Genomic DNA, 27,016 nt, shown 5'->3' with positions numbered 1-27,016 from the left:
AAGTAAAAAGTCGAAATTTCGTGGCAAGTCAGCGTTGGCGCGGGTGTCGTGTATCTAGATATAGTTGTAGTCGTATTTTTTGACGTCTTAATTGGGTACATGATATTTTGAATTACTATGGACATAGGGTTCCACGGTTACTTAGGTTACGTAAAACTCCTGAAATAGGGTCAAGGGTTATAACCATGCTCCGAGTTCTAGTCTTCGGATGTCACACCAGGCTTTCCATCTGTGACCTGCACACATGGACACCACAGTCGCATTTGATTTTATTATATGCACACTACTGACAACATCGCTCGATGCATTACGTGTAACAACTCTGAAGCATTCGTTGTTGGGCTCTGACCACTAACTACAGCTCATACATCTTGAATATCACCGCAAGGGCCATATAGTACAGCCAACTACAATAATTCCTTCTTCAAATGAGAGCATATACACTGTGGAGTAATACTACACATCATAGAGACAATGACACTGAACAGACATGTATGTAAATCAATTGATGATAGCTTAAGTATATGAGAAACCCAGTATGAACCTTAATCTTTCAAGAACATCCCTAAGGACGGAAAGGCATGGGGAACTTGAAGGTACCAGTCTGCTTGACAATCGAAGCGTTGTTAGTAGGGTCAAGGTTGGGGTCAGGGCCGAAAGTGCTGTAAAGGAAGTCGGGATTGAAATCCGTAACGCTCTCCAGATACTCCACCTGCTCACGGGAAAGCGAGATGCTCAGAGCAGAAATGTTGCTGTTGAGATGCTCAACCTTTCTTCCGCCTACAATAGGGAACACATTGATCTGGAGCTGCTCACCCTTGGCAAAGAGATAGGCCAGGGCGACAGCCTGGATGCTTTCAGAGTTGACCTCTGCAGCAACCTTTTCCAGAGCTGCACTGATGGCAATATTCTGGGGAGACTGTTCCTCTCCGCTGCCAACCATAGAGCGCAGCTTCTCGTTGTTGCGGCGGCGCTCTTCAATCTGCTTCTTAGTCTGCCACTGGCCTCCACCCATGGAATCCCAGGCGCAAAAGGCCATGCCAAAGTAGCGGACAACAGGAATGATTTCGCGCTCGACATCGCGCGCAGCGACGTTCCAGCGGCCCTGGTACACGGAAAAGGGCGTCTTGCCATTCTCAATGGCATAGGTGTTGGCGGCAGCAACGATCCAGGCCGGAGTATCAGACACGCCCAAGTACAGGACCTGGCCGGATTCGACTAGCGAATGCAGGGTGTCCATAATCTCCTTGATGCTGGTGGTGTAGTCCCAGTAGTGGAGGTAGAAGATATCGACAAAGTCGGTCTGTAACTTCTTGAGCGAGTCGCGCAGAGTAAGACGGATGCTGCGGCGGCCGTTACCAGCAGTGTTGGGAGTCTTGCCCTTGCCAACCCGGTAGGCCTGGTAGTCCATAGTGAACTTGGTGGAAATGAGTATCTGGTCACGATTGCCACGTGCCTTCATCCACTCGCCAATCCAAAGCTCGGATTGGTCGTTCTGGTAGGCGCTTGCCGTGTCGATCACGTTGCCGCCGGCAGCAGCATAGGCATCCATGAGCTTGAAAGACGACTCCTTGTCCATGCTACCCATGACACCCTTCCAAGCCTCTCCTATGGACATGGCGCCAAGCTGGAGCGGGGAAACGCGGAGGGCGTTATGGGCAGCCATGATGCGGAGACGGCCGAGCTCGGTGGGAGCAGGTATGACGGGGCTCAAGTAGGGGTGGTCATTGTCAGGCTTTGAGGTAGACATGATGGCGGTGGTGGTGGGATTGAAGAGGATAGAGTAAATGAGGAAGTAACTTGGAATGGGTTATGAAAGGGGGTAGACAAATAGCTGTGTTCAGATAGAGAAGAAGAGAGAGGTAGCTTGGTGAGTTCATTCTTTTCCTCTATCCAATGTGCCAGAAGGTGCCCTCTTTTATAAGACGACTTGTCGTCTAATTGAAGCTCATGTTGTATCTTACACACCAAGCTATTGGCTAAGAACTCACTTTCCGAATGGAATTCTACCTGTTGACGTGGAGCTCCGCCTACAAGGTCTCGCCCCAAGTCATTCCTGTGTTCCTGAATGGAAACATGTACAAAAAAAGCTACCGACTCGGGTCCCGGGGCAACTGACGTCGAGACTTCGGGCCCAAACGCACACCTTCTCTATCCACACATCCGTGGAGCAGCTTTGCGGACATACCACTGGAGCATATGTATGTATACATTCATGTTTTGTAGTTAACTATTAGTTAGTCGGCGAGAAGGTAAGATATGAGAGGGGTTTGCCTCGAGTAGCACAGAGTGGGGCTTTATGTGGGACAAATAGACAACGTTCGAAGAGTTGCGGTATGAAAGTTCAGAGTTCGTTTCCCTCGATTTAGAAAACCATTTTGATCAAATACATGAGATGTGTGCTTGGATTTCACCAATGTTACTGAGCAGAGTAAGAAATATTGCATATCCTGCGCCAAACTGTTACTTTTACTAAAGAACAAAGACCCCCAGCTGAAAAAGTGAGATGGCTAGTTTTACAGGCGTCCAAGGGGTTTGGCGCAGGATGTCCCATCCCCGTTAGAAATCCCTAGTAGCTGACAAAATGAGTTCAAAACAACGTTCATCATTGAAGATATTCTTCATCTACATGTCTACCAGGGAATTAAAACAAGTGCCCGGAATTACTAATAACGGCTACAACCAACCCAAAACCCAAAACCTGTTGCATGCAGGAATCCAATGGGCTGGGCATAGAACGAGACGGGAAGAGTCCGAATCCTGCGCATGTGTTTCTGTCCTTCTGTGTTCTCCCGTGCTACGTAGCCCTCCTCAGCCCAAGGACACCTTTGTGTCCATCATCCCAAGAAGAAAAGAAACAAGAATCCAATTGAAAGGGGCCGTCAGCCTGTCTACCCATGAGGGAGTCTTGGCATGCAAGAGGGGACTATTTCTAGTTGGCGCTTGCGAAGCAAGTGACGTATTAAGTTGGCTTGGAGGGGGAGTGGTGGAAAAAGTTTGAAGAAAAAGTGGATATGTGCCATCACGTGACTTCTTAACACTGCTTGAGCGTGTCACTCTCCTGGCATTGCGTGGCCTGCGACTCTCTTAGGACTGCTCGGCTCCTCTACGCTTCTGGCAGGCCTTTTCCCCAAGCTGCTTAAATACGTGATTCAGGCGGAGAGTTGGCGCAAATGCGGGCCAAGGACGATGACTTACATACATTGTCGTAGTATATTCTGCCCGAAAGGGTAACCGCTCCACCATGCGGGGCACCGCCGGAACAACTATACTCCCATGTGGCGCAAGGCTCCACATGGGATAGGTAAATCGGAGACTAGAGCAACGCTATGTAGAACTAAAACCTCAATAAATACTACGCGCATATTACCACTTGACAACATGAGTACGAAGTGCTTGGATTTGGGTGGGATAGATGGTTACAGTGTTTTCGGGTTGTTGTACATAGTTAACTAGTCAAGGGTTAATTGTTCTACTGCTTGCAAGCGCCACTATTTAGCACCGGTGCACTATAGGCCAGGGGCTGGGGACCTATTTTACCAGAAAATACAAAATAGCAGCGAAAACCAAAAATCTAAAAACCATGCATACAGAAACCCCACAATCCAAAGTATAATGACAGGAGGTCTCCCACCTGCCCAGCGCAGAGGCTGTCCTTCGTCCGCGTGGCACCAAACAAGACCCAGAGTCCTGGCCTCACCGCCGATGTAATGATAAAAAAGGGTTTGGGCAAAATAAGAAAAGGGGGTTGGCGGCGTATTCACGCCAGAGAGTTGGCAGCGCGGTTGCGCAAAAAAAAAAGGTAGGGCCCCAGAGGCTAAACTGCTCCGGGTAGGGTTGGACCAGGCGGTGGAGGGTCGGGCGGAGGGCAAACTGGAGAGTCCCCTTCCTGCGGGTCCGTTCCCGTTACCGCACGGCGGCGTGCCAGAAGCACCGGAGGATTCTTGGCTGCTTTAGATGCCAGCCAGATGGCTCCACTCTTGGTGACTATGAGCTTCTGGAAGAAGCCCTTAGACATCCATTGAGGGTTGCGGGGGCAGGTCCAGATGTGCTCCGGGGTGGTCTCAGCGTCGCAGAGGGGGCAGGTTAGCACCGCGTTCAAGTGATTGAAACGGCGGTGGTAGTCTGCGTAGTCTCCGTGACCAGAAAGTGCTGTCAGGACAGCGCGGGCGAGCTTGCGCTCAGTGTCGTCAAGAAGGCTTTTCCAGGCCTTCTTGGGAGCCTCGAGAGGCCGGCTCAGGTGCGGTCTGTTGGCACAACCTTCATTCGACCACCAGGTGCGAAACTCGGTGGTGACGCGGGCGCGGAAATGGCTACGGGCCCAGGAAAGGGACATCCCTACGGGCGTGTAGGCCCTCTCGGCGCCCATCTTGGCTTGTCGGTCCGCGAGCTCGTTGCCCCAGACGTCGGAGTGCCCCGGGACCCAAATCAAATATTTCGCTATTCCTTTTCATGAAAGTTTGCTGTGGACCATTATCAAAAATACAGCATTGAGAGGCAAAAAGTGTACATACAACACCGGGGATTCCCACGTGGTCACCCACCGTAGTACTGATCCGGCGCTCTGTAGGTTAACTAAGGGAGAGCGGACGGGATCCCGTGCTTTCTACAGGCTGTGGTCGTATGTGATTGATGGGCCAGCTACCACAACTTGTCACGGTGGAACGGTGGGGGCTCAACAGCAAAAAGAAGCAAAAGAACATACAACACCGGGGATTCCCACGTGGTCACCCACCGTAGTACTGATCCGGCGCTCTGTAGGTTAACTAAGGGAGAGCGGACGGGATCCCGTGCTCTCTACAGGCTATGGTCGTATGTGGGAGGTGGGTGTGATATCTAAGGATATCAATGCAGAATCTACTCTTCCGTTGTCCTGTGACTTTGTTGCGGGCGTCTGGGGGTATTTCCAAATGGCTCAAAGTTTCCAGAATACTAGTTAGTTAGTTACATAATGTTTGGTCAGTTGTCCGCATGTTTCAATTTGTCGTGGGGTGAGTTCTAGTTTTCATGTGTCGATGTCGACACATGTTTGTGTGAGTGTTTGATGCCAAGTCGCTATCGATGAGAATCGTCCAGTTTCGTCTTATTTCTTCTTGTGTATAGTCACAGATCAGAGGAAATACGTTAGAGAAAAGACTGGCCAAACACGCAACGGCGCTGATCCGTTACTCGTAATTCGTATGTAGCACATACTTATGTGATGGTTTACAGCAGCAAGATTAGTCGCAACTTCACTCGTGGCTCAAGACAGAGATTATACAAGTTTTCAGCGTGTCTGATGGGATGATGGACGTCTTGAGACAAGCAGTAGCGGGCCAACCAGGCACGCGGATCGTCGCACGCGCCAGTTTGACTCCCGAGTTCCCAGCAGCGCACATTGTAGTTACTATCGAGCCACTTGAATCCAGGAGCCTGACTTGGGTAGTCCTCAAAATATCTCCACGGAAGGTGATTGAGACAGAGATAGAACGAGATTCAGACCGACAGCGGATAATCGATGTCTAGGCTGCACGTCCCTCTCGCACTTGGGCCCCGCAGGGTGGTTTTTGAAGTCCAGCTGGCGTTGCACAATGGGAGAAGACGCCAGTAACATCGCAGAGTTCTGGCGGGAGACTCATCACGGAGGGTGAAGATTTTGTCGGTAGAAGCGGCCATTGTGCAAATATAACAGGATGAATTTAGAAGTAAATAGAGGATAGATAAGAAGGGGAGCTCCCTATGTATTTATACACATCTGAGTCTAGAAAACAGGACACCTGATGGCTGTCGTCACGAGATGGAGTCACGATCTGCCAGTTTGACGTCACTTCAGACCAAAATACATCGACATAATCACATCCATATCGTTGCTGGTTTATCTACTCGTTGTTCACCAGAGAAATTCAATACTTTGCGATCAGCTAGCCTATAGGTTGACTATTCCTCATGTCCCTGAACAAGATGCACACAATCCTGGGTCACGTGGTAGCCGCAAACCCTAACACGGGGAATGCATGCGGAAAAAAAGAAGTGCCTTCAAGCGGATTTGAACCGCTGACCTCGACATTACTAGTGTCGCGCTCTGCCAACTGAGCTATGAAGGCTGGTACTTGATGAAAATTTGGCTCTAACCAGACATTATAAAGGATAGCAAGTCAGCGGTAAAAAACAAATGCCCCAGAAAGTCAACACTGCTACACGTCAAGGGCAGAAGAAAGGTCGCAGGAAATCCATCCGTCACAGTGGAGGGTCTAGGCACGATTGAACCCACCCCGGCTAATGCCTCGTTGCGATGGCTAGGGCTGCATCTAGACGCCAAACTTCTCTTCGACAAGCACATCGCGCACGTGACCGCGGGCATCAACCGAGTGGCGAACGGCCTGAGGTATCTGGCCGGTTGCTATAAGGGAGCAGATACGAAAAGCATGCTCCATGCGGTACGCGCGTGCGCTCTGAGCAAGGCACTCTTTGCGGTCAGCTCTTGGACTGGGACGGAAACGACAAAAACAGCCTCAGACAAGATAAATGCTGCCCTCAGAAAATGCTTACGGGCGGCTCTCCCTATGTATCGCACCACGCCAAGAGAATGCATACACCATGCGGCAAGCTTCCCACCTTTCGAGCTCCTCCTGGAAGATGAAAAGAGACGAGAGGCGGTACGGTGGCACAGACTCGACGACAAGCATCTACTTCGGGGGCCGCAGTACAATCCAGTGGTGGTGAGGCTACGAAAACTGCTACCTGCCGAAATGGAGAAGCACACCAGGCTCAGGCCAAACGCAGCTGGGCCAGACATGCCGTCTCGAACGTGGCTAGACAAGGAAAAAGAAGCAGAGGCACACAGAGCGGAAGTTGAGATGGCCACCCCGGGAACGATCATTACCTACTCCGACGGATCGAAGCACGAGAATGGAAACGCGGGCGCGGGTTGGGCGATTACGGAAGATGGGGCTACGCTAGAGGAATGGCACGTAGCTCTGGGAAAATGGATGGAAGTGGCCGACGCTGAGGCGATTGGCGCTCTCGAAGCAGCGAGGCGGGCCACGGCGCGCGAAGGTACCGAGGAAATCTGGCTTTGTCTGGACAACCAAGGAATAGTGAACCGCCTCCGCAACCCATCCACCAGAAACAGCACATCTCAGGACGTTATTGATCAGACAAAGACAACCCTTCGCCGCTGGGCGAGCGAGAGTCCTGGGAGGAGAGTCCATGTGCTGTGGGTCCCAGGCCATATGGGCTTGGAAGGCAACGAACTGGCAGACGCGCAAGCAAAACTGGGGTGCCAACAGACGACAACAGAACCCCGCGTCAGCCTGGCCGGAGCACGGAGATGGAGGCGAGACCGTCTAAGTCTCGAATACGGGGAATGGTGGCAGAAGCAAAAAGGATACCGCCCACTGGGAATTGGTGTCCCCGCCGAACCGCCCTTCCGTGTCTCCCGCTACGACGGCCTCACCAGGATTGAGCTAGGCCACATCCTGGCGGCCAGAACCGGAGATGGTGACTTTGACGAGTACCATGACCGATGGGAACACAACTGTCCACGCGGGTGCCGAGCTTGCAACCAGCCAAAGGAACGAGGACACTGGTGGACGTGCAGGGCACTGCCGAGGCCGTGGAGCCAGAGATTTGCTGACAAGCTTCTGAAAACAACAAAAGCAACAAGTCACGTTGCCAGCGTTTTACGCCGCAATCTCAAGTTCCTTGAAGAAAGACAACAGCCTGAGCGCCCCGAGACTACCCAGCCACTATCCACTGCCAGCACCGAGACATGAAGGTGGGATTTTGAAGGAGAGGTGAGAGTGGAAGAAAGATGGGAGAGGAAGGTTAGATTGGGAGGAGACGAGGTAGTAGGATCGGAAGGAGATGTCGAGGAGGATTCCATGAGGAGGTTTTGGGGGGTCCTTTTCCCGTCCACCAACTACAGAGGAGGGAAAACTCTCAAAAAAATGCAGCAACGGCCATGCCCGCAAGAGGACAAAACCACGCGTAATCCGCCGGGGACAAACCCCCGTGCCGAGAGCCGGTGGCCTTTTAGACTAGACTACACGCGGTTTGTTGCAAACCAAAAACACCAGGTAACCAACCCTGGAACCCCGCAGGTTCGCCCCCGGGCTGCGCTGGACAGAGAGTCCTCCTGGCTTCAATGCCGGACCCTAAAAAGTCACAGGAGATGCTTGAAGTCTATGCGCACCTGCAATCGCTGACCGCCCGGGAGTAGTTTGGAAGATGACATCATCCGACTGCTTCCGTCCGGAATATGCCGTCGTATTGCTGCGAAATAACAGTAGGTAGACGTAAAAGAATAAAATCAAATCAAATCAAATCAGCAAAAAACAAATGGCTCAATATGCCCTCCACGCCGTGCAAGCGGCCCACGAGCTACCACAAGAGACGACCGGCGACCTCTACCTATGCCTTGACAACAGAGGCATTGTGAACCATCTGAACGCAGAAGAGGGCGACCTGGGGACATCCCAAACAGCCATTGACGAGACGAGACGACTCCTGGCAAGCTGGAAGCTGAGACAGGGCGGGCTCTTTGCGCCAAAGGCAAGAGTCAGATGGGTACCGGGCCACAAGAACATCCCCGACAATGAAAGAGCCGACCGGTTAGCCAGAGGGGTTGCTGGGACTGAAGTCGGCGGACTCGAGATGTCGCTCTCCAGGGCAAAACGGTGGTGCCGAGAGCAGGTCGCCACAGAGTTCAAGACGTGGTGGGGGGCGCAGAACGGGCCTTCCCATATAGACAAGCCAGAGCCCGTCGAACCTTGGAAGTTCAAGGACTACAGGGAACACGACCGACTCGATATTGGCACATTGATGGCAGCAATTTCTGGACACGGCGACTTTGCCACGTACCACCAGAGGTTCGAGCACACCGGGGCCGCTCACGATTGTCCGAGATGTGGACAGGAGAAGACCCCATGGCACCCGTGGACGTGTGACTCGATCCCACAGAGGCTACGGCTGACGGAGAGACTCGTTAAAAAGCTTCTCCCTACAGTCAAAGGATGCAAGCAGCTCCTCAAGAAGTTGAAGAGGGTGAGAGAGGAATGAGCAGCTGCGATGGCGTTTGGCGTGGTGTGATTTTGTATTTCTGTTTTGTCTTTGGATGTTTTCTTTCGTGTATCACTTGCTTTTTTTTTTGTTTTGTTTTCTGATTCCTTTTTTTTTTCCTGTTCTTTTTCTTTTTCATTATCACAGTCTTCATGTATCCCCCTGATGTATCCTGCGCCAGGAGGTGCTTATCACCACAGGGAGATCTCGAGTCAGCGTCTACAGTTTCTTCGGAGCTGGGAGACTACGGTCACCAAGGCAGTCCGAATCGGAGGATCCCGGCAGCCGGCTCCGCCGCTGCTAGGTTGCTAGGGCTTGCTTGGCCATCTTATGAGTGTTTGACGAGCACTCTGATTGATGTAAAATAGATGAAATGAAATGAAAACGGCTCAATATAGAGAAAAGAAGCAAAAAGGCATTGGGGAGAAGTTGAAATGATTCTGCCATTCTGTATGTAATTTCTGGTATTACTTATAGTCCCCTGTCGTATGCCGAGAATACCTCGCGAATAGACAGGTAAATAAAGAATCAATCAATCAATCAAATGATTCTGCCATGAACGCTCATGGCTCACTCCGGGATTTCAACGCGGGCGCGGGATGGGTCATCACCGAGGGCGGGGCTATACTGGAAGAAGGCCATATAGCCCTAGGAAGATGAATGGAAGTAGTCGAGGCCGAGGCAATTGGAGTCCTCGAGGCATCGAAGCGGGCCACGACACGTGAGGCTGGGATGCCAAGAATCGACGACAGAGCCCCGCGTCAGCCTGGCCTAGACACGAAGATGGAGGCGAGAACGGCCAAGTCTCGAACATGAGGAATGGTGGAACGAGCAGAAAGGATGCCGCTCACTTGGAGCGGGGGTTCGGAAGGTGACATCATTCGGCTGCTTCCGTCTGGAATATGCCGTCGTATTGCTGCGAGATAAACAGTAGGCAGAGATTAAACAAATTCATTCATTGAGAATCTTTTTCTAAGAAAGAAAAATACATTAGTTATCCGAATCGATATCAGCAACGATCAACTACACCATGTATACACACCATAGCCTTTGGTTAAGAGCTTCATCATGGATGTTACCGAGGCACAAAACAACATAACAGGTTCAAGTCAAATTCTGCCGAACAAATGAGCTCAAGTTCGGGTATTAAAAAAATAAGAAGAAAAGAAAAGAAGATGCTACTTGAGCTTCACTAAGACCAGAGAGGCGGAGGAGCAAGTTCAGAATAACAAAAAAAAAGGGACAAGCAAACAACTGAAAGGGCCAAGGAAAAAAAGAGAAGGAAAAGTACAAAATAGATACAGAAAAAAAAGAAAGAAAAACACAGACTCGGGCGAGACTTGGGACAGAACCAAGACAAGAAAACACAGGCAGAATGAAGTGTAGTTAGGTAAACTCGAAAGAAACATAGTTATGGGAAATTTGAAGGACTATTGAGGGAATACACAAAGGAGACCCAAAGAGTTGGTTTGGCAGATTGTAGTACACAAGAAACAATAAGTAAACAAAGGAAGTAAGAAATGATGGAGGGGTAGGGGGGGAAATAAGACAAGCATCGTATCTAATCATGGCCAAGGTCGTAAAGGAAACTATTGTTAGCAAGAAGGTAAGAAAGGGGTTGGTGGTGGTGATGAGGAAGCGGGCGAAGACACCGGCAAGACAGGAAGAAGAAAAGAAATAGCCAAGAGCCCCGACACAACATAGGCTATCATCCCTTTCCCTGTTTGGCTACGCATCTGGCTCTGGCCGCTTGAGAATTCCCCAGTGTATACAGAAAGAAGAAGAAGAAAAGGATAATACAACCCGACTCAACTTCACTGCGGGATGGTGATACAAGGATGGAATGCGAAAAGAGGGAAATACACAACGAAGAGAAGCCGAGCAATAAAACAGAGAAGAGGAAATGAAAAAGTGACTGGACAATCAAAGCGATGCAAGAAGATAACACAACCTGTTGCCCGACTCGGGCTTACTCCTCATTGCCCGAGGCGGCGGCAGTTGAGGAACTAGCACCGGCGCCGCGGAGAGCGCGTGGCGCGCTGACGCGCGATGCTCCGCTGCCGCTGCCGCTGCCACCAAGCCCGAGACCGTTGGCATACGTGAAGCCGTTGGGGCCAGCGGTACGCGGCGTGGCTGTGCCAGAGGTCACAGCAGAGGACATGCCACTACCAATGGTGCCGACAGCCTTGCCAGTGGGTGACAGTGAGCCGGCACCGGGTGTGTTGGAGGAGCTGGCTCCGCGCAGCTGCTGCTGGGTTTGCGAGCCGCTACCAAAGCTATGGGTTGTGTTGCTGCTTCCGCTGCTTGTGCTGCTGCCACTGTTACTACCGGTAGTGCTGCCAGCATGGCTTCCGCTGCGCTGGAGGGCTGTCTGGCCCCCGGTGCCATCATTGTTGGAAATGCCGCGGTTTTCCATGTTGTTAATGCGGCCACCAATGCGTCGTCCATGGGGGGTTGAGCGGATGGAGGGCAGGATGGGGCGGATGGCATCAATAAGAGCCGTCTTCTTTCCCGGTGTGGCGTAGTCAAGGGCGGTCTGGACAACATAATTGGCAAAACCATCGCGCAGACAACGCTCGAGCTCAACAGGGTCCAAAAGCTCCTTCACAATCATGTCTTTAGAAACATCCGAAGCACAGCGAATGCATTTTTCAATGACGTTGGACGAGAACTTGTGGCGCGAAAGAGGGCCAATTGAGTCGCGGAACTGCACAACCATGGGCTCGGTGTAGCTAGGCTCATTGAGGTCGATAATATACTGTACAACATAGTTACCATACGGGTCCTGAACCAGGACACGAGCGTGCTCAGTGATGCGAGCAATCAGCCACTCCTGTTGCTTTTCATTTGCGTGGTCGATGCAGCGCTGAAGCACACAGCACCCATGGCGATGAGTGCCAACATCGATACAGTGATTGCCCACAGCATCAAAGATGAACTGAGCATCTTCAGGCTTCAGCTTGTTCAGGCACTTTTGGATAACGTGGTTACCGTTGATGTTCTGAATCAGCTCAACAACACGGAAACGTAGGGCGTCAACAATGAGAGAAATCTGGACATCGGTGTGCACAAACTCAATCATCTTTTGCAGAGCACGAGTGCCGTGCTGGTTGAGGGCAATCTGAACCATGTCATGCGACGCGTTGCTGATGAGCGTGGTGCGCTCCTCCTCGCTGCACGACTCAAGCAGCTTCTGGCACAGATAATTGCCAAAGGGATCCGTCATAAGCTCGACCACATGGTGGTTGGTTTCCGTCCAAATAGCATGAGTAATGTCGGGGTTGCGCTCCTCAAGGCGACGTTGAAGGTAACGGCAGCCATGCTGGTCCTTGCACATTTGGTAGATCTGGCCGATTACAGCATCAAGAGGAAGATTGTTATACTTGTTGTTGACTAGAGTAAAGCTTGTTAGTATACCTGGAGCTGTTTGAGATGCGGTTGAAGAGCTATCTTGATCAAGACATACCATCAGTTTCCTGCTGCCGGCGGCTTTGGATAACCCGTGCTTGGCTGTCTCTTCCATGCGCAGGGCTAGTATAGTTGGACGGACCCTTGCCGGAAGGGGCCTGTGCGGAGGTAGCATGAGTTTGGCTATGGTTGTTGACAGGCGCAAAGCTTTGCTGGTGAGACGGCTGCTGCTGGTTGGGCTGAAAGGAATTAATGTTCGTGTTTTGCATGCCCATATGGAGCATGGGCATCATGAGCCCATTGCTTGCGGACTGCGAGCCGGGGGCAGGGTTGAAGTTGGCAGTCGGGGGGAATAACGGGTGCCCATTGGAAATGGCAGACTGAGGACTAGGCTGGGTGCCACTGGCGGGAACAAAGGGAGCAGCTCCGGTATGAAGTGGCGACAGCCCATGGTACGAAGATGTGTTGGCGCTACCATTGTTGGAAGTCTCACGAGGAAGCGGAAGGCTGTCAACACCAAGCTGGCTGGTGGCGCGGGACGACATGGCGCCAAGGCGAGACATGGGGTTGAATAGGCTACCGCTGGCGGGGTTCGCTGAAGGCGCTTCGGTCGGAGTGTAGCTGCCGCTCATGGTGCCAATGGGCGAAGCGACTGCGCCATTAGGAGGACTAATTGGCGTGGGGTTCCCAGTAGAGGAGTCGGCGATGCTGTTTTCAGTAAGAAACCTGAGATCGAGAGAGCGGCGAAACGAGTTTGGCATGGAAGACGAGCCGATGGGCGCAGGGGCGCCAAAGCTAGAACGGTTTCGACTCGAGAAGCCCCAGTCGGTCGCACCAAGTGAATCGCTAGCAGTGGTGGGTGTGATTTCGATACCCGCAGCCTAATAACACGAGCACAGGTGCTGTTAGTGTGGAACAGGATGGCAAAAGGTGCAAAGTGCAGCAGGGGAAGGGCGGGCAAGGGAGACGAGCCGCAGGTGGCCCGGCTAGCTGTGAAAGGGAATCGGCCAATAAACAAGAAACAACGGGCTGGCGTCTCTGGTTGGGTCTCGGGTTTCACAGCAGAATTCCGGCAAGGGATGGCGTGACTTTGAATATAGACTCACGTTAGACTCTCGCGGGTTGTCAGCATCAACAGTGTGGCTGCTGGGGACGGCTTCGCTACCAAAGAGGAAGCGCGTTGTGTTGGCCTGGTCGAGGCTGTCCATGTCGGAGGCCAATATGCGGCGGCTAGGGGCTTGGCTGGTTACGGGCATTGAGTAACGGTTGGTTCTACTGTGGCAGGGCGCGAAGCGTGTTAGCAAGGCGGGGCGGAGAAGCAAGATGGAGAACAAAGAGGGCATCACTTACGTGCTGGTTGGGCGGAAGGTTGTGGTCTCGTATCGTGCAGCCATGGCGGCGTCCTCTCGTTCTTCGTCATCGCTGTTGCGGCGGGATACAGGCACCGAGCGAAAGGTGGCGGCAGGGTCATCCCAAGCAATGCTCCGCTGGAGGCCCAGACCCTGGTGGTGCGACTGGAGCAGCGAAGTGCGAGCCAAGCGGCTGTAGTATCCGGGGGGCGAGGCGACGTTGGACATGGAGTAGCGGTTGGGACGGCCCATGAAGCCGGGAAATATGGCGGAGTCGTAGCGCTCGTGCGGAGGCGTAGTGGGCTCGGATTGGTGGCCGTTTAGCTGGTGGACTTCTTCGGTGAGTTGGGCAAGCTCGAGTTCTTCGCGGCGCTGGGACTCATCAAGGCGCTGCATCTCGGCTTCGAAGCGGCGACGCTGTTCACGGATGCGCTCATATTCGGCTCGCTTCTTTTCAATCTGTGCGGATAGGGGGGCGGTGTTAGTGCATGGGGGCTTTTGCAAAGATTGGCCCGAGAGCAGATGACGTACAAGTTGGACCTTTTGGTAGGCAATCTAAGCGGGGGGCAGAAGAGGACATGGCACATTGTTAGCTTTGGGGCCTTTGGGCGACAGAGACGGAGACAAACTGGCGTGACGCACACTGTGATCGGGCTGCGAGCCATCCAAGGCGCGGGCGATGGACAAAGAATTCATGGCTGAGGATGAGGCGATCGCGGAGATGGGCGGGCCAGCAGAGGCACCAGAGACAGAGGCACGCGTGAACGGGTCGGCAAAGCGGCGGGCGAAAGTGCCCGGGGCGGGGGCGGCGTTAGAGGAGCTAGCCGAGGCGAAGCCCGGGCCGGAGGCGGAGGCGGTGGCGGGGCCGGGGCCGGGGCCAGAGTTGCGCTGGTCGTGGAGGAAGGCGGGCGGAGACAGCGACATTCCAGACACGGGACCCGGTGGCGAGAGCGGCAGAGCGGCAGGGACGAGGTGGCTGGTGTCGAGCGGGAGTATGGAAGCGGGCGATTGCAGTGGCGGGCGGTGATGGTGGTGATGTGATGACATTCGAGGAATGTCCATGCTGAAAGGGGAGGGGGGAGAGAAAAGAAAGAGAGCAAGAGGCTCAAGGCTGGCGGGCAGTACAAATAGCAGGGCCAGAAACAGCGGTGATGGCTCCTGAGAGCGAGCGGCAGCAACAGCACAGGCCCAAAGGGACCTTGGCTTGAGGCTGTTGAGCGTGACTAAGACTCAGAGGACAGAGGACAGAGGGCAGAGGGCAGAGGGACCAGTACCAGCACAGTTTGACAGCGCTAGAAGAGCAGCAGCTGGCGCGGGCGCAGATTGATTACAACGCAGATGGTGGATGGATGGATGCCGCTGGAGCTGGGCTGGGCTGGGCTGGGCTTTGGCGAGAAAAGCGGGAGCAAAATATGCCGGACTGAGGCGTGGCTGTCGGTGCGGTGCGGTGCGATGCTGAGCTGGGCTGGACTGCTGGAAATTTGGCGGCCGAGCTTTGTGGTTCGTAAAGTCCAGGAGAACAGACAGAGCAGGGAGGCCAGGGCAAAGGAAAAGGGCAGGCGGCAACAAAGAAAACGAACGAGAGTGAACAAAAAGGAAGAAAATTCAGAGACGAAAGCCAAGATTTGGCCCGCTGAATCTTGTCCTACGGCTGGCCATGTGCTACTTATTTATGTAGCCAGGCAGTTATTACAGTTGGTTCACCCACTGATAGTCAACTGAGCTCGGCAAAATGCCAGACGAAAACCAGCATAAATGCGGAAAATCTTGACGTTGTAGTGTCTGTTTGCATGCCGTTTTGGGGCAGGTGGCCACTTTGCCCACTGTACACACTGTATTCACTGCGTTAAACACCCTGTCTGGACTGGTTCAAGCCCCTGTCGCCACTGCTGGCCGTGCTACGCCCGCTGTAGCCTACTGGCTCAGGCCCTGGCCAATTTCCAATTGCTACTGTCAACACAGCCTGAACCCCAAACCCCAACAGCCAGGCCAGGCCTCATTAAACACGAGACAGCCCAGCCCAGGCATCTATCTATGCATGCATAACCCTGTAACCCTAAGCCCGGTACTAACAGCAAACACCATACAAAGCACAAAGTTTGGCTGGCTTGCTTGTTTGCCTCCCCATTTCAGCGGAGGAAGGCCTGTCGCCTCTCTATCAAACCCGGACTAGTCCTGCCACTGAAATCACCGTCCCATCGCACTTATACACACATATTGCCACGCCGACGTCTAGTCAACCAAGTCCGGACCAGCTTCTCCCAATGTCTGCACTAACTGCTTTTCCACCGACTACCGCCATTCCCACCACTCCCACCAACACCCTTGACCTCCGATGCAAAATACCCGCCTGCCACCTGCTTCTCCTTTCTTCTGCTCGCTCGCTTACAACTAACTACACACACCTTGTCTGTCTTGTCCTACCGCCTTTTGCTCCCGCAGCCCCCTCCCCCTCCCCCCTGTCCCGCCGATGCTACTGCTCCTCGTGATGGATGCTCCTTTGTGGTCCCTGACCAGAGGGAAACCACCATGCCGCTTATCCTTTTCCTTCTCCTGCTCTCCCTTTATTTATGCCAAAACACGGAAAGCAAAAGTCCATTCTGACCTGACTCTGCTGTTCTCTTCGTGCTGTTTATTAGTCACATGGCCGTGGCCGATTGGCCCGTACTACAGTAGCCCGCCAGCCGAGATGAGCCTGGAAACACCTCATGAAAAAGGCTTGGTTGTTCCGTCATAATGAACGCATTATTAATGTTTCACTTTTCAACCCGCCGAACCCTTTGCATAGTCATCACATATTAAATGTCTTGTATCTTGTTTGCTTCGCTTGCATGTGCTCGATCTACCATACCCATGTCGTTTTCGTTGTCGTGAAAGTGCTTCCTGTCAATAACCCTACATGTTATCGTCACGTGACCCTTATCCTTGCGCTAGAACCCAGCCCGAAGGTGGAGCAGTGAATCCTTCATCGTCACTTTTTTTTTTCAGAGCTTCACCAGGAAAAAGTGAATGTTTGGCTTATTCGCGATACCTTTTGCGTCGAGCTCTGCGTGTATCAATTTTTTTTCTTTGCCTCATCCCCGTTGCGTCTCTTTTTCTGCTCTCCGATTCCAGCCCTGCCCACTTGGTGTTGATTGGTTATTTATCGTCTTGTGCTTGCTCCTTTCTTTTTTGCCCCTCTGTCATCCCACATTGAGCCGCATCGCCTCGACCAACCCGCGAGGAACATGCGCCGTGTCTGACCCGACCGCCGATAGCCCCGCGAACCTCGTGTGATCACCGTTCAGTCCGTTAAACTCTCCGACTCTCCGCCGTCCCGCCGCTCGCCCGCCACACACCTCCCCTGACCGCCGAAATGGTCGTGCTTGACGATGGCTTTGAGGCGTTGTTGGAGCCGTTTTACAACGGCAAGAAGTTGACAGACCCCATTTCGACCCGTGAAGACAAGTTCCAGCTGCTGCCCGCATTCTTGAAGGTCAAAGGTGTGTTGTTTCCGTGCTGTGCGCTATTTGCCTAGTCGAATTACTAACCCACGATTAGGTCTGGTGAAACAGTGAGTTCCCGGCATCCGGCCCCACCCCGGCTCCGTCAGCCAACCTAGCGACCCTCCGTACACCCACCGAGACACCCGACGACTGACGTGTTACTGCTAAATAGACACATTGACTCGTACAATTTCTTTGTTGAGCATGAAATCAAGGAGATTGTGCTGGCGAACCGCACAATCAAGAGTGATGCAGACAGCACCTTCTGGCTAGAGTGAGTGCCGACTGGCCCCGTTTGGCGCTCGTCTCCTGCGATGCGCCGATAGCTCTTTATGCTCGCTCTGCTGACATGCGCTTTGTTTTCTCCATAGGTTTCTCGATATACGTGTACAGCGCCCTAACAGACAGGACGAGTCCGACTTCCCGCCTAACAGTGAAGTCACGCCTATGGAATGCCGCCTGCGCGACATGACGTATAGTGCGCCCATCTTTGTCGACATTGCCTTTATCCGTGAAAAGCAGCGTGTAGTGCGCAAAAATATCCGCCTTGGCCGCATGCCCATCATGTTGCGCAGCTCCAAGTGCTGGCTTAGCGGCGCCAACAACTCGCAAATGGAGGCCATGAATGAGTGTCCGCTGGATCCTGGCGGTTACTTCATCGTCGGCGGCACGGAAAAGGTCATTTTAATTCAGGAGCAGCTGAGCAAAAACAGAGTCATCGTTGAGGCTGATGAGAAAAACAACATCATCTCAGCCTCCGTCACCAGTTCCACACACGAGCGTAAATCCAAGACGTACGTGCAGTTCAAAAAGGAGCGCATTGTGCTTTCCCACAACATTTTGGTTGAGGCTGTTCCTATTGTAATTGTTCTGAAAGCCATGGGAGGTCTGACCGATCTTGAAATCATGGCCCTAGTGTGTGGATCGGACGGCCGCTACCAAGACTCCTTTGCCGTCAACTTCGAGGAAGCCACCAAGGCCGGCGTCTTCACTCAGCACCAGGCTCTTGAGTACGTCGGCGCCAGAGTCAAGATGGGCGGCAGACGATTCACGGGCGGCCCGCAGGTGCGCCGGAACCATGTCGAGGAGGGTCTGGATGCTCTGGCCAACCTCATCATTGCCCACGTGCCCATTGAGGGGCTGGACTTTTACCCCAAGGCCATCTACATTGCCCTGATGACGCGCCGCGTACTCTTTGCTATGCACAACCCCAAACTCGTTGACGATCGCGACTTTGTCGGTAACAAGCGACTCGAGTTGGCCGGCCAGCTGCTCTCGCTGTTGTTTGAGGATTTGTTCAAACGCTTCACGTCCGAGGTCAAAATGAGCATTGACAAGTACCTCAAAAAGAACAACCGCGCTATTGCTCTTGATCCCGTCAACATCATCAGCAACCACGCCAACAGCATCGGCCAGGGTCTTAACCGCGCCATTCAAACCGGCAACTGGAACGTCAAGCGTTTCAACATGAACCGAGCCGGTGTTACTCACGTGCTATCACGCCTCAGTTACATTGCCGCCCTGGGAATGATGACTCGTATTTCGTCACAGTTCGAAAAGACACGAAAGGTCTCCGGTCCTCGTGCCCTGCAGCCATCGCAGTGGGGTATGCTGTGCACCTCTGATACTCCCGAAGGTGAGGCCTGTGGTCTAGTCAAGAACCTGGCCCTGATGACCCATATCACCACTAATGTAGACGAGGAGCCCGTCAAGCGCTGGGTCTTTACGATTGATCCGACTGCCGAGTCTATCCGCAACTTTACCGGCCAGGAGATGCACCAGCCCGGCAACTACATTATCCACATCAACGGTACCCCTATAGCCCTTACTCGCTACCCCAAGCAGTTCACCGCCAAGTTCCGCGCACTGCGTCGTAAAGGTTGGATTTCGCCCTTTGTCAGCGTGCACATGAACCTGCACTTTTCTGCTGTCCACATCGCTACCGACGAAGGTCGTATCTGCCGTCCTTACATCATTGTCAATAACGGCAAGTCTAACCTTAAAGCCGAGCACTTGCGTCTGCTGCAGCTTGGCAAGGCCACCTTTGACGACTTTCTGAAGCATGGCGTGGTCGAGTATCTTGATGTCAATGAGGAAAACGACACATTGGTGGCTCTTAATGAGGACCACGTGACTAGCTCCTCAACCCATATGGAGATTGAGCCCTTCACCTTGCTCGGTGCTGTTGCCGGCCTGATTCCCTTTCCTCACCACAACCAGTCACCCAGAAACACGTACCAATGTGCTATGGGTAAGCAAGCTATCGGCGCTATTGCCTACAACCAGTTCAACCGTATCGACACATTGCTTTACACGCTTGTGTATCCTCAGCGACCAATGGTCATCTCCAAAACTATTGAATTGGTGCGGTACGATCGTTTACCTGCCGGTCAAAATGCTACTGTCGTAGTCATGTCGTACTCGGGCTACGATATCGAAGATGCCCTGGTCCTCAACAAGGCTTCCATTGACCGTGGCTTTGGCCGCTGCCAGGTGTTCAAAAAGTACACAACTGAATTGCAAAAGTATCCCAACGGCCGCCAAGAACAGCTCGGCCGCCCAGTCAATGAGGGTGAAGGCGAAAACCAGCGTCGCACTGCCCGTGACGAGGCTCTTGACGATGATGGCCTGGCCACTGTCGGCTACCGCGTGCGCTCCGGCGAGCTAATGATCAAAAAAGAGACGCCTATTGACCAGGCAAGCACGGGCATCGGCAGCGATCGTGGCCCCAGCGAGTACCGCGACTCGAGCACCACGTACCGCACACCCGACCCCAGCTATATTGACAAGGTCATGTTGTCAAGCACAGAAAAGGACACTGTCGTTGTCAAGGTACAGACACGGCAAACGCGACGACCCGAGCTCGGCGACAAGTTCTCGTCACGTCACGGACAAAAAGGTGTGGTGGGCATTATTGTTGACCAGGAGGATCTGCCCTTTAGTGACGTGGGCTTAGTTCCTGACATCATCATGAACCCCCACGGTTTCCCGTCACGTATGACAGTCGGCAAGCTGATTGAGTGTCTGACGGGCAAGGCGTCGGTGCTCGACGGCCGCAAAGACTACGGTTTTGGCGACGCCTTCCGCTCGCACCCTGTTGAGGACATGGGCCGTGTGCTGGTCGAGCACGGCTTCTCGTGGGAGGGCAAGGACTACTTTACCTCGGGTATCACTGGCGAGCCGTTTGAGGCGTACCTGTACAACGGTCCCATCTACTACCAGCGCCTGAAGCACATGGTGCAGGACAAGATGCACTCGCGGTCGACGGGCCCGCGCGCGTCGCTGACGCGCCAGCCGACCGAAGGTCGTTCGCGCGAGGGTGGTCTGCGTCTGGGAGAGATGGAGCGCGACTGTCTGATTGCCTACGGCGCGTCGCAGCTGCTGCTGGAGCGCCTGATGCTGTCGTCTGATGCTGTGCAAATCGACATTTGCCAGCGCTGCGGTCTGTTTGGCTACAAGGGCTACTGCACCACGTGCGACTCCACGGGCGAGGTTACAAAGATGACCATGCCGTATGCCGCCAAGCTTTTAGTGCAGGAGTTGATCAGTATGAATGTTGGTGTGCGGTTGCAGATGGATGATGAGTTTCCGCATCCGAAGGAGTAGATGGGAGGAGCGGATGCACGGGGAGGATGATAAGTGTAGGAATAGTATAGACGGACCACATGAACCAACCTACTACATAAATGAACAAACAATAATACCCCCATCTATCGAATCGATTAGCATAAACGCATGGCAACTTCATTTATCTCATGGCCCATCATGACTTAATCTGTCGACTCCTCACGCCTCATCACTGCCCGCAATCCCGCAGCTACAATCTCATACTCCACCGCCTGGCTAACTCCGCACGTCGCTGCCTTCACATGCGGCGCAAAAACAACCTTCATAAAGCGCCGCCACGAGCTCCTAACCGTAACCTCGCTCTGGCCGTCTTCCTCACGCAACCCCGCCGTCTCCGGCATATAAAACGGCTGTAGCACCAACACAACCCGCATCGCTACTTGCGTCGACCAGACCAGACCCAGTGCCGGCGTCTTCAGGCCCTCGTTGCCCAGCACCATCGGGTCATCGCCCCAGCCCGTGAAAAACCGCTGCTGGTGGTCCAGCTCCAGCGCCGCAATGGGCACCGGTTCCGCCTGCGCCAGTGTCGAGCTCGGCTGACCCCAGGGCGCCTCCTCCTCCTTTTTTTCCTCCTCCACGGCGCCTTGTTGATCCGCCGCTGCCGCGCTGCTCGTCTGGCTTGCGCTGCGACTCGCCTGCGATTGGGTCAGCCCAACGCCCGTGACAGCCCCAAAACGATCAGCCACCTGGTTTGCCACAACAACCGCAATATTAAGCCGCTCCGCCAGCGCGCGCAGCGTGCACCCAAGGCGCGCCAGCTCCGTGCTCCGCGCGCCCAGCGCGCCCTTGCCGCGGTCGTACTCGACGCGGTAGTTGGCTGCCACCGAGTCTACAACTAGCAGGCCGATGCCGAGACGCTCCGCCATGACGGGCACCTGGTAGGCGAGAATGTGCTCCTGGCTCTCGAGATCCGGCGTGGCAGCGCTGGCAATGCGGTCGAGACTGACCGCCTGCGCACCGGCGTGCACCATATTGTAGGCGCGGAGCACCGGGTGCGTCGCAAGCATCTGCGCCAGTCGGCCCGTGGCCAGCGGCGCCTCAGTCGAGATGTACAGCGCGCCGAGGCCTCGCCCGCGCGGCGCCGCCATCTGCACCGCCAGCAGCAGCGAGAGCAGCATCTGCGTCTTGCCCGCGCCGCTCTGGCCGGCAATCTCCGTCACGCGACCGACGGGCACGCCGCCGCCCAGCGCAGCGTCTAGGTCATCGTCGAGCGTCGAGATGAGCCTGCACGCGGCGGGGCCGGGGCCGGGGCCGGAGCCGGAGCCGGCAGAGAGTTCGCCGTGAGTGAGCCCCGCCAGCGAGCTGCGGCGTGGGGTGCGCAGCGACGCGTGTGTGGCGGCCAGCACGGCGGCGGCGAGCCGGCGCACGTCGAGCACGGGCTGGGCGATGGCGGTCGCGAGGGCGGTGGCGTCGCGCGAGAGCAGCTCGGCGGTCGTGACGGAGTGGTGGTCGAGCGCGTGCAGCGTTTTGGTGAAGGAGGTCGTGGGGAAGGATGGCAGGACGGAGGAGAGATCGCTCATGGTGGCGGGGGGCGGTCGGGACGCGGGTCTGTTGGTCTCTACTTTTTGGCTTCGACCCAGCTGGAAACTAGTCACATCACGAACAGCGGTTGAAGAATGTGCCAATTTACGACAAGCAGTGGAAGCGCAGTCTGCATCTAAAAGGGCAAAGATTGAAAAGGGCGGGAATCTCAGCTTGTCAAGAACCTTGTGTGATGTCGTCGATTGTGGATTCCTCAAGTAACCCTAAAATTGACCGAGCTTTACCCCTGCGTACCTTCCTTTTTCTTCGTCCTTCCTCATACTCCTGACGTGAAGATATATCCTGCCCAAACACCTGAGGAAGGACGAAGAAAAAGGAAGGTACTGTCAGTGTAGATTGGAGGACTCACTGTTGTCCTTCGCAGAAGATGTTTCTGGTTTGTCACAAGTTCACTAGTTAAACAGAGGTATTGAGTCAATGATCGATGAATTACAAGTCCATAACTACATACACCAGGTAGAGAGAAAGAGCCATTCTTTATATCCAAAATCCTCGTGATCAGACCTCAGTCCAAGAGGTAGCCCATAGGTCTTCCGATGCGGAAGGCAAACTTCCATTGCTAGCATAAAAGATAATTGCTGATACTTTTATGCTGATGACAGGTGATGTCCACGACTGTGTCGCGATGGAGGTAGAAGGCAAAACTTACAAGGAGATGATGATGGCATATTCATTTGTCCCGTGTTAGACGTGAGTTGAAGTTTTGTCACGATGTTGGAGACAACTTCGATGGAATTGTGAGGCAACCCTAAGTTGTGAGATTTGAGGGTTTGCACTCACAGTACATCAACAAGCTCAAAAAATAGTAACCCTAACAAAATCTTGACCCGGGTTTTAGTTTAGATCGCTGGCGCTTACGCAAAGTGGCGGGGGGAAATTATTTTGCCTCTATCCAACACGATTCAGATTTCCCTTTCGTTTTTTACGTGTCCAGATACAACAACAATACAGATTCACACTCGACACTCGCGCCAGCACCAACTTACCACCGATTTGACTTTTTTATCGCATTCATATCTATATTCTACCGAAAATATCTTCTACAGTCTTTCTTTGGTGCATAGGATGTAAAGTCTCCCGCGCCTTAAGCGATTACGGCAGCTTGAAGAATGGCAAGCGTCGTAAAACCTGCTACCGCCACGAAAAGAAGCGCAACGCCATGGAAGCTTTCAGTTCATGGGATGGGTTTATGACAGAATTGAAGCAATGAAATCATCCGGTACTAGCCATTGCCTTCCCGCCCCGATTTCTCGTGTAAACAGCTACTAACGCAAGCCATAGGACCAGACGCAGGTCCTACACGTTAAGAAGGTGTTTCCCATGGATTGTCTTCCTGTCATTTTTGATTTCCAATGTCCCAAAGGTCTGACAATAACCCAATCCATAAAGGAGCTTGTTGGCGTCTTGCTTACGGAAGGCGGGTTTCAGTTCTGGCATTCGGGAACTGACAATCGCTCTACGATACCGTCATACAATTATTACTGCTGTCAGAATTTGGAGCACATTTCCGAGAGCTTCAATAGGAATATGCGCGATGTTTATCGGAAAGAACAGTTCCCGTGCAAAGGCCGCTTAACGCTACACCCTTCCACAAGTGATCAACGCCTGACCCTCGAGTTTCATCACGAGTACCATGAACCTTACAAGAGCGTGAGGCTCAGTATCCCTCGACAGAGGTTCATTGATTCTCGAGTGTCTGATCATCCTCCGTCTGAAATATACCGAGAGCTGGTGAATTCGGGCACGCCGGGATGTGAGAATGTGGCTCATCATCAGGTGGATTACCGCTGGAAGCGAGCTCATTTCTCGATGTGGAAACGCGACGAAGATACTTATGTGTCGGCGCGACATTCTTCCCCAGTATTCAACGGCAAATGGGCCTCTTGAAATTGAAGAAGATGGACCTGACGGGCCCCCTCAGGTAGATTTTCTTCCAAGCCCATCTGCCGACGAATCTTCCCCCACAAACCAATCTCTTCCCAATAATGGGCAATCCTACCTCAGCGACAACGATGACCCTGAAGAAGACCTTGAGAATATCTCTGAGAATATCTCTGCTGATAGGCTTTCGCTCAGAATGACGGAGGTCATTCAGTCATTGAAAAAAGTGATCGAGATTGCAGAGACCCAGCATGCCTGGGGCAATACAAGCTTTTCCAGAAGATTTATTGCCCCTTTTTCTCCGGCTGTTGTCCTCGTTCGTGGGGTAGAGATGATTCAAGGTACTCGGGGTATCCCAGACTTGGTATGACTACGGGCATCCTGCCAGTAGATATTTCTGGTGGGAGTCTCCGGGGCGTCTTTCGCGAGGTCCTTCGGGATAACTCTTGTTTTCTTTTGGGACGAAAGCGATCCATGGATCATTGACGAAACAACGAACTTGTTCTACGAAAAATTTATCGGACTCATCGCAGAAGCACATGGTACAAAACCAAGGAAAGACAAAGCAAACCAACCAACCTGGAGAGAGGCCATGGCCGGACCGGAGAGAAAAGAATGGCGAAAAGCTGCATTTGAAGAAATCAAAAGCATTACTGAACTCGGTGGTTTTGCATTTGAGGAGCCAGAAACATCACACGGCTACAACCCACTTTCAGCCAAGATGGTGCTCAAGAAGAAACTCGGTCCGAAAGGGGAGTTTGAGAAATTCAAAGGCAGACTAGTAGTCCGAGGCTTTCTTCAGAAACATGGCATAGACGACAATAACACCTACGCTTCAACAGGGATACCAGGTGCTTTCCGACTGCTCCTAGCCGTCACCACTGCTTTGGGCTGGTACTACAGACAGGTAGACGTAACGTCTGACACATGCTTTTGCGTACCCCACATTTGCGTAACCCTTAAATAGATGATCACTATTTCCAATTCTTCCACGAACTCTTTCATTCTTTCTCATTACTATACTAAATCAATTCGATAAAGCTTCAAAACCTATAAATACATTCTTAAGCCCAAGATGCCCCAATACTCAGAAGATGACATAAACCATGCTATTAACGCTGTCTCTAACGGCCAGAGCATCCGCAGCGCTTCCCGAGAATGGGGCGTACCTATGCGAACCTTGCAACACCGCACTCACGGGACACAGCGTCGAGAAGCGGCCTTTTCTCACCTTCAGAGGCTAGCACCGACCCAAGAAAGCCATCTCGCTGAACGGATCCGCATACAAGCCAGCTTAGGGGCCCCCCCGACCCATCAACAAGTCAGGGAATTCGCCCAGCGGATCCTACGGGCCAAAGGGGACTCCTCGCCTCTTGGAAAGAACTGGACTCAGAACTTCATCAAGAGGAATCCTTCCATCAAGATCCGGAGAAGCAGGGCAATCGATTCCCAGCGTATCAGCGGAGCGTCCACCGATGTAATCAGGTCATGGTTTAGACACCTCGATATTCCAGAGATCAAGGCCATCAACCCATGTAACAGATACAACATGGACGAAACAGGTATCCAGGAAGGCAAGGGATCAAATGGGCTAGTCCTTGGAAGTGCAGAGGGCACCACTCTTCTAAAGAAGCAGCCTGGATCCCGAGTATGGACTAGTCTGATAGAGTGCGTCTCTGCCACTGGCGATACCCTACCTCCCTTGGTTATTTTCAAAGGGAAGACAATCCAGCAACAGCGGTTTCCACTAGACCTAGGCCCCTTTGCCACCTGGAAATTCACTGTCACCGAAAATGGTTGGACCAGTGACTCTACTGCCATCCAATGGCTCCAAGAGATATTCATCCCCTCAACTCAACCAAGCGACCCTAGCGAACCCCGGCTACTCATCTTGGACGGCCACGGAAGCCATGAAACCACTGATTTCATGTACCTCTGTTACACGCACAACATCCGCCTGTTTTTCTTGCCTCCTCATGCCTCCCATGTCCTTCAACCCTTGGATCTGCCAGTCTTTGGCCCCTTGAAAACCGCATATCAAAAGGAGCTCAGATACCTGGATTAGTGGAACGATTCTACTGCTGTTGGCAAAAGGAATTTCCTTGCCTACTGTCAGAAAGCACGTACCAAAGCTTTCACAGGCAGTAATGTCAAGGCTGGCTGGCGGGCTGCAGGATTATGGCCTGTCTCAATGACCAAACCCCTTCTTAGCCCTCTACTGGTTAGGAACGCCAACGACGTCAGCAATGCGGTTGACCCTATAACAGATAGGACAGTTGGGAGCCGCTCAGTCCCTCAACAGTCTTTAGGATCATCTGTGGAGTCGTGGCCGACCCCCAAGAAGGCGGTTGATTTCCGAAGGCAGCTCACCCAGTTCAGCCAGGAGAGTCGATCTCCTGCGGCGCAACGGCTATTCTTTCGCAAGGTCCAAAAAGGAGTTGAAGAAAAGGACTTTCGAATAGCGGCCTTGGAGGGTGAAGTAGAGATGTTGAAAGCACAGCTTGAAGCCAGCCAGCCAAGGAAAAGGAGGAGGGTCTAATTAAGCCCCAATTCTAAATTTGCGGATATCGAGGCTATTCAAAGGACCTGGTTGGAGACTGGCAAGGCTGTTGTTGTGCCCGATGAATCTGGCGAGCCTGAATCATCCAATGACGAGGGTGATTCTGATGTAGTGGTAACGCAGAG

The 27,016-nt window shown here is 53.1% G+C and overlaps 8 protein-coding genes across 8 annotated transcripts; 3 read left to right on the top strand and 5 right to left on the bottom strand.

Moving 5' to 3' along the window:
• Window positions 1-565: 565 nt before the first annotated feature.
• On the bottom strand, window positions 566-1,750 carry BROUX77_002266 (uncharacterized protein; the record flags this gene model as incomplete). Its single annotated transcript, XM_073746787.1, has 1 exon — window positions 566-1,750. The coding sequence occupies one exon, from the start codon at window positions 1,748-1,750 to the stop codon at window positions 566-568; it is 1,185 nt and encodes a 394-aa protein (XP_073607348.1).
• Window positions 1,751-3,817: 2,067 nt separating this feature from the next.
• Window positions 3,818-4,336, bottom strand: BROUX77_002265 (uncharacterized protein; the record flags this gene model as incomplete). The annotated part of the gene is made up of 1 exon (XM_073746786.1): window positions 3,818-4,336. One exon carries the CDS (start codon window positions 4,334-4,336, stop codon window positions 3,818-3,820), a length of 519 nt encoding a protein of 172 aa, XP_073607347.1.
• Window positions 4,337-6,287: 1,951 nt separating this feature from the next.
• BROUX77_002264 (uncharacterized protein) lies at window positions 6,288-6,665 on the bottom strand (the record flags this gene model as incomplete). The annotated part of the gene is made up of 2 exons (XM_073746785.1): window positions 6,288-6,465; window positions 6,595-6,665. The coding sequence occupies 2 exons, from the start codon at window positions 6,663-6,665 to the stop codon at window positions 6,288-6,290; spliced, it is 249 nt and encodes an 82-aa protein (XP_073607346.1).
• Window positions 6,666-6,836: 171 nt separating this feature from the next.
• On the top strand, window positions 6,837-7,754 carry BROUX77_002263 (uncharacterized protein; the record flags this gene model as incomplete). Its single annotated transcript, XM_073746784.1, has 1 exon — window positions 6,837-7,754. The coding sequence occupies one exon, from the start codon at window positions 6,837-6,839 to the stop codon at window positions 7,752-7,754; it is 918 nt and encodes a 305-aa protein (XP_073607345.1).
• Window positions 7,755-11,008: 3,254 nt separating this feature from the next.
• On the bottom strand, window positions 11,009-14,858 carry BROUX77_002262 (uncharacterized protein; the record flags this gene model as incomplete). Its single annotated transcript, XM_073746783.1, has 6 exons — window positions 11,009-12,432; window positions 12,506-13,328; window positions 13,554-13,722; window positions 13,798-14,255; window positions 14,328-14,351; window positions 14,439-14,858. The coding sequence occupies 6 exons, from the start codon at window positions 14,856-14,858 to the stop codon at window positions 11,009-11,011; spliced, it is 3,318 nt and encodes a 1,105-aa protein (XP_073607344.1).
• Window positions 14,859-17,151: 2,293 nt separating this feature from the next.
• BROUX77_002261 (uncharacterized protein) lies at window positions 17,152-20,887 on the top strand (the record flags this gene model as incomplete). The annotated part of the gene is made up of 4 exons (XM_073746782.1): window positions 17,152-17,278; window positions 17,337-17,349; window positions 17,454-17,555; window positions 17,653-20,887. The coding sequence occupies 4 exons, from the start codon at window positions 17,152-17,154 to the stop codon at window positions 20,885-20,887; spliced, it is 3,477 nt and encodes a 1,158-aa protein (XP_073607343.1).
• Window positions 20,888-21,051: 164 nt separating this feature from the next.
• Window positions 21,052-22,428, bottom strand: BROUX77_002260 (uncharacterized protein; the record flags this gene model as incomplete). The annotated part of the gene is made up of 1 exon (XM_073746781.1): window positions 21,052-22,428. One exon carries the CDS (start codon window positions 22,426-22,428, stop codon window positions 21,052-21,054), a length of 1,377 nt encoding a protein of 458 aa, XP_073607342.1.
• A 2,978-nt stretch (window positions 22,429-25,406) lies between these two features.
• On the top strand, window positions 25,407-26,396 carry BROUX77_002259 (uncharacterized protein; the record flags this gene model as incomplete). The annotated part of the gene is made up of 1 exon (XM_073746780.1): window positions 25,407-26,396. One exon carries the CDS (start codon window positions 25,407-25,409, stop codon window positions 26,394-26,396), a length of 990 nt encoding a protein of 329 aa, XP_073607341.1.
• Between the last annotated feature and the right edge of the window lie 620 nt (window positions 26,397-27,016).

The sequence above is a fragment of the Berkeleyomyces rouxiae genome (assembly GCF_048999995.1).
Source record: "Berkeleyomyces rouxiae strain 22BRR77 chromosome Unknown BrBRR77_ptg000002l, whole genome shotgun sequence".
In the NCBI taxonomy this organism is placed as follows: Eukaryota; Fungi; Ascomycota; class Sordariomycetes; order Microascales; family Ceratocystidaceae; genus Berkeleyomyces; species Berkeleyomyces rouxiae.
The sequence above is the reverse complement of the archived record's forward strand: the minus strand, read 5'-3'. Positions and strand labels throughout refer to the sequence as shown.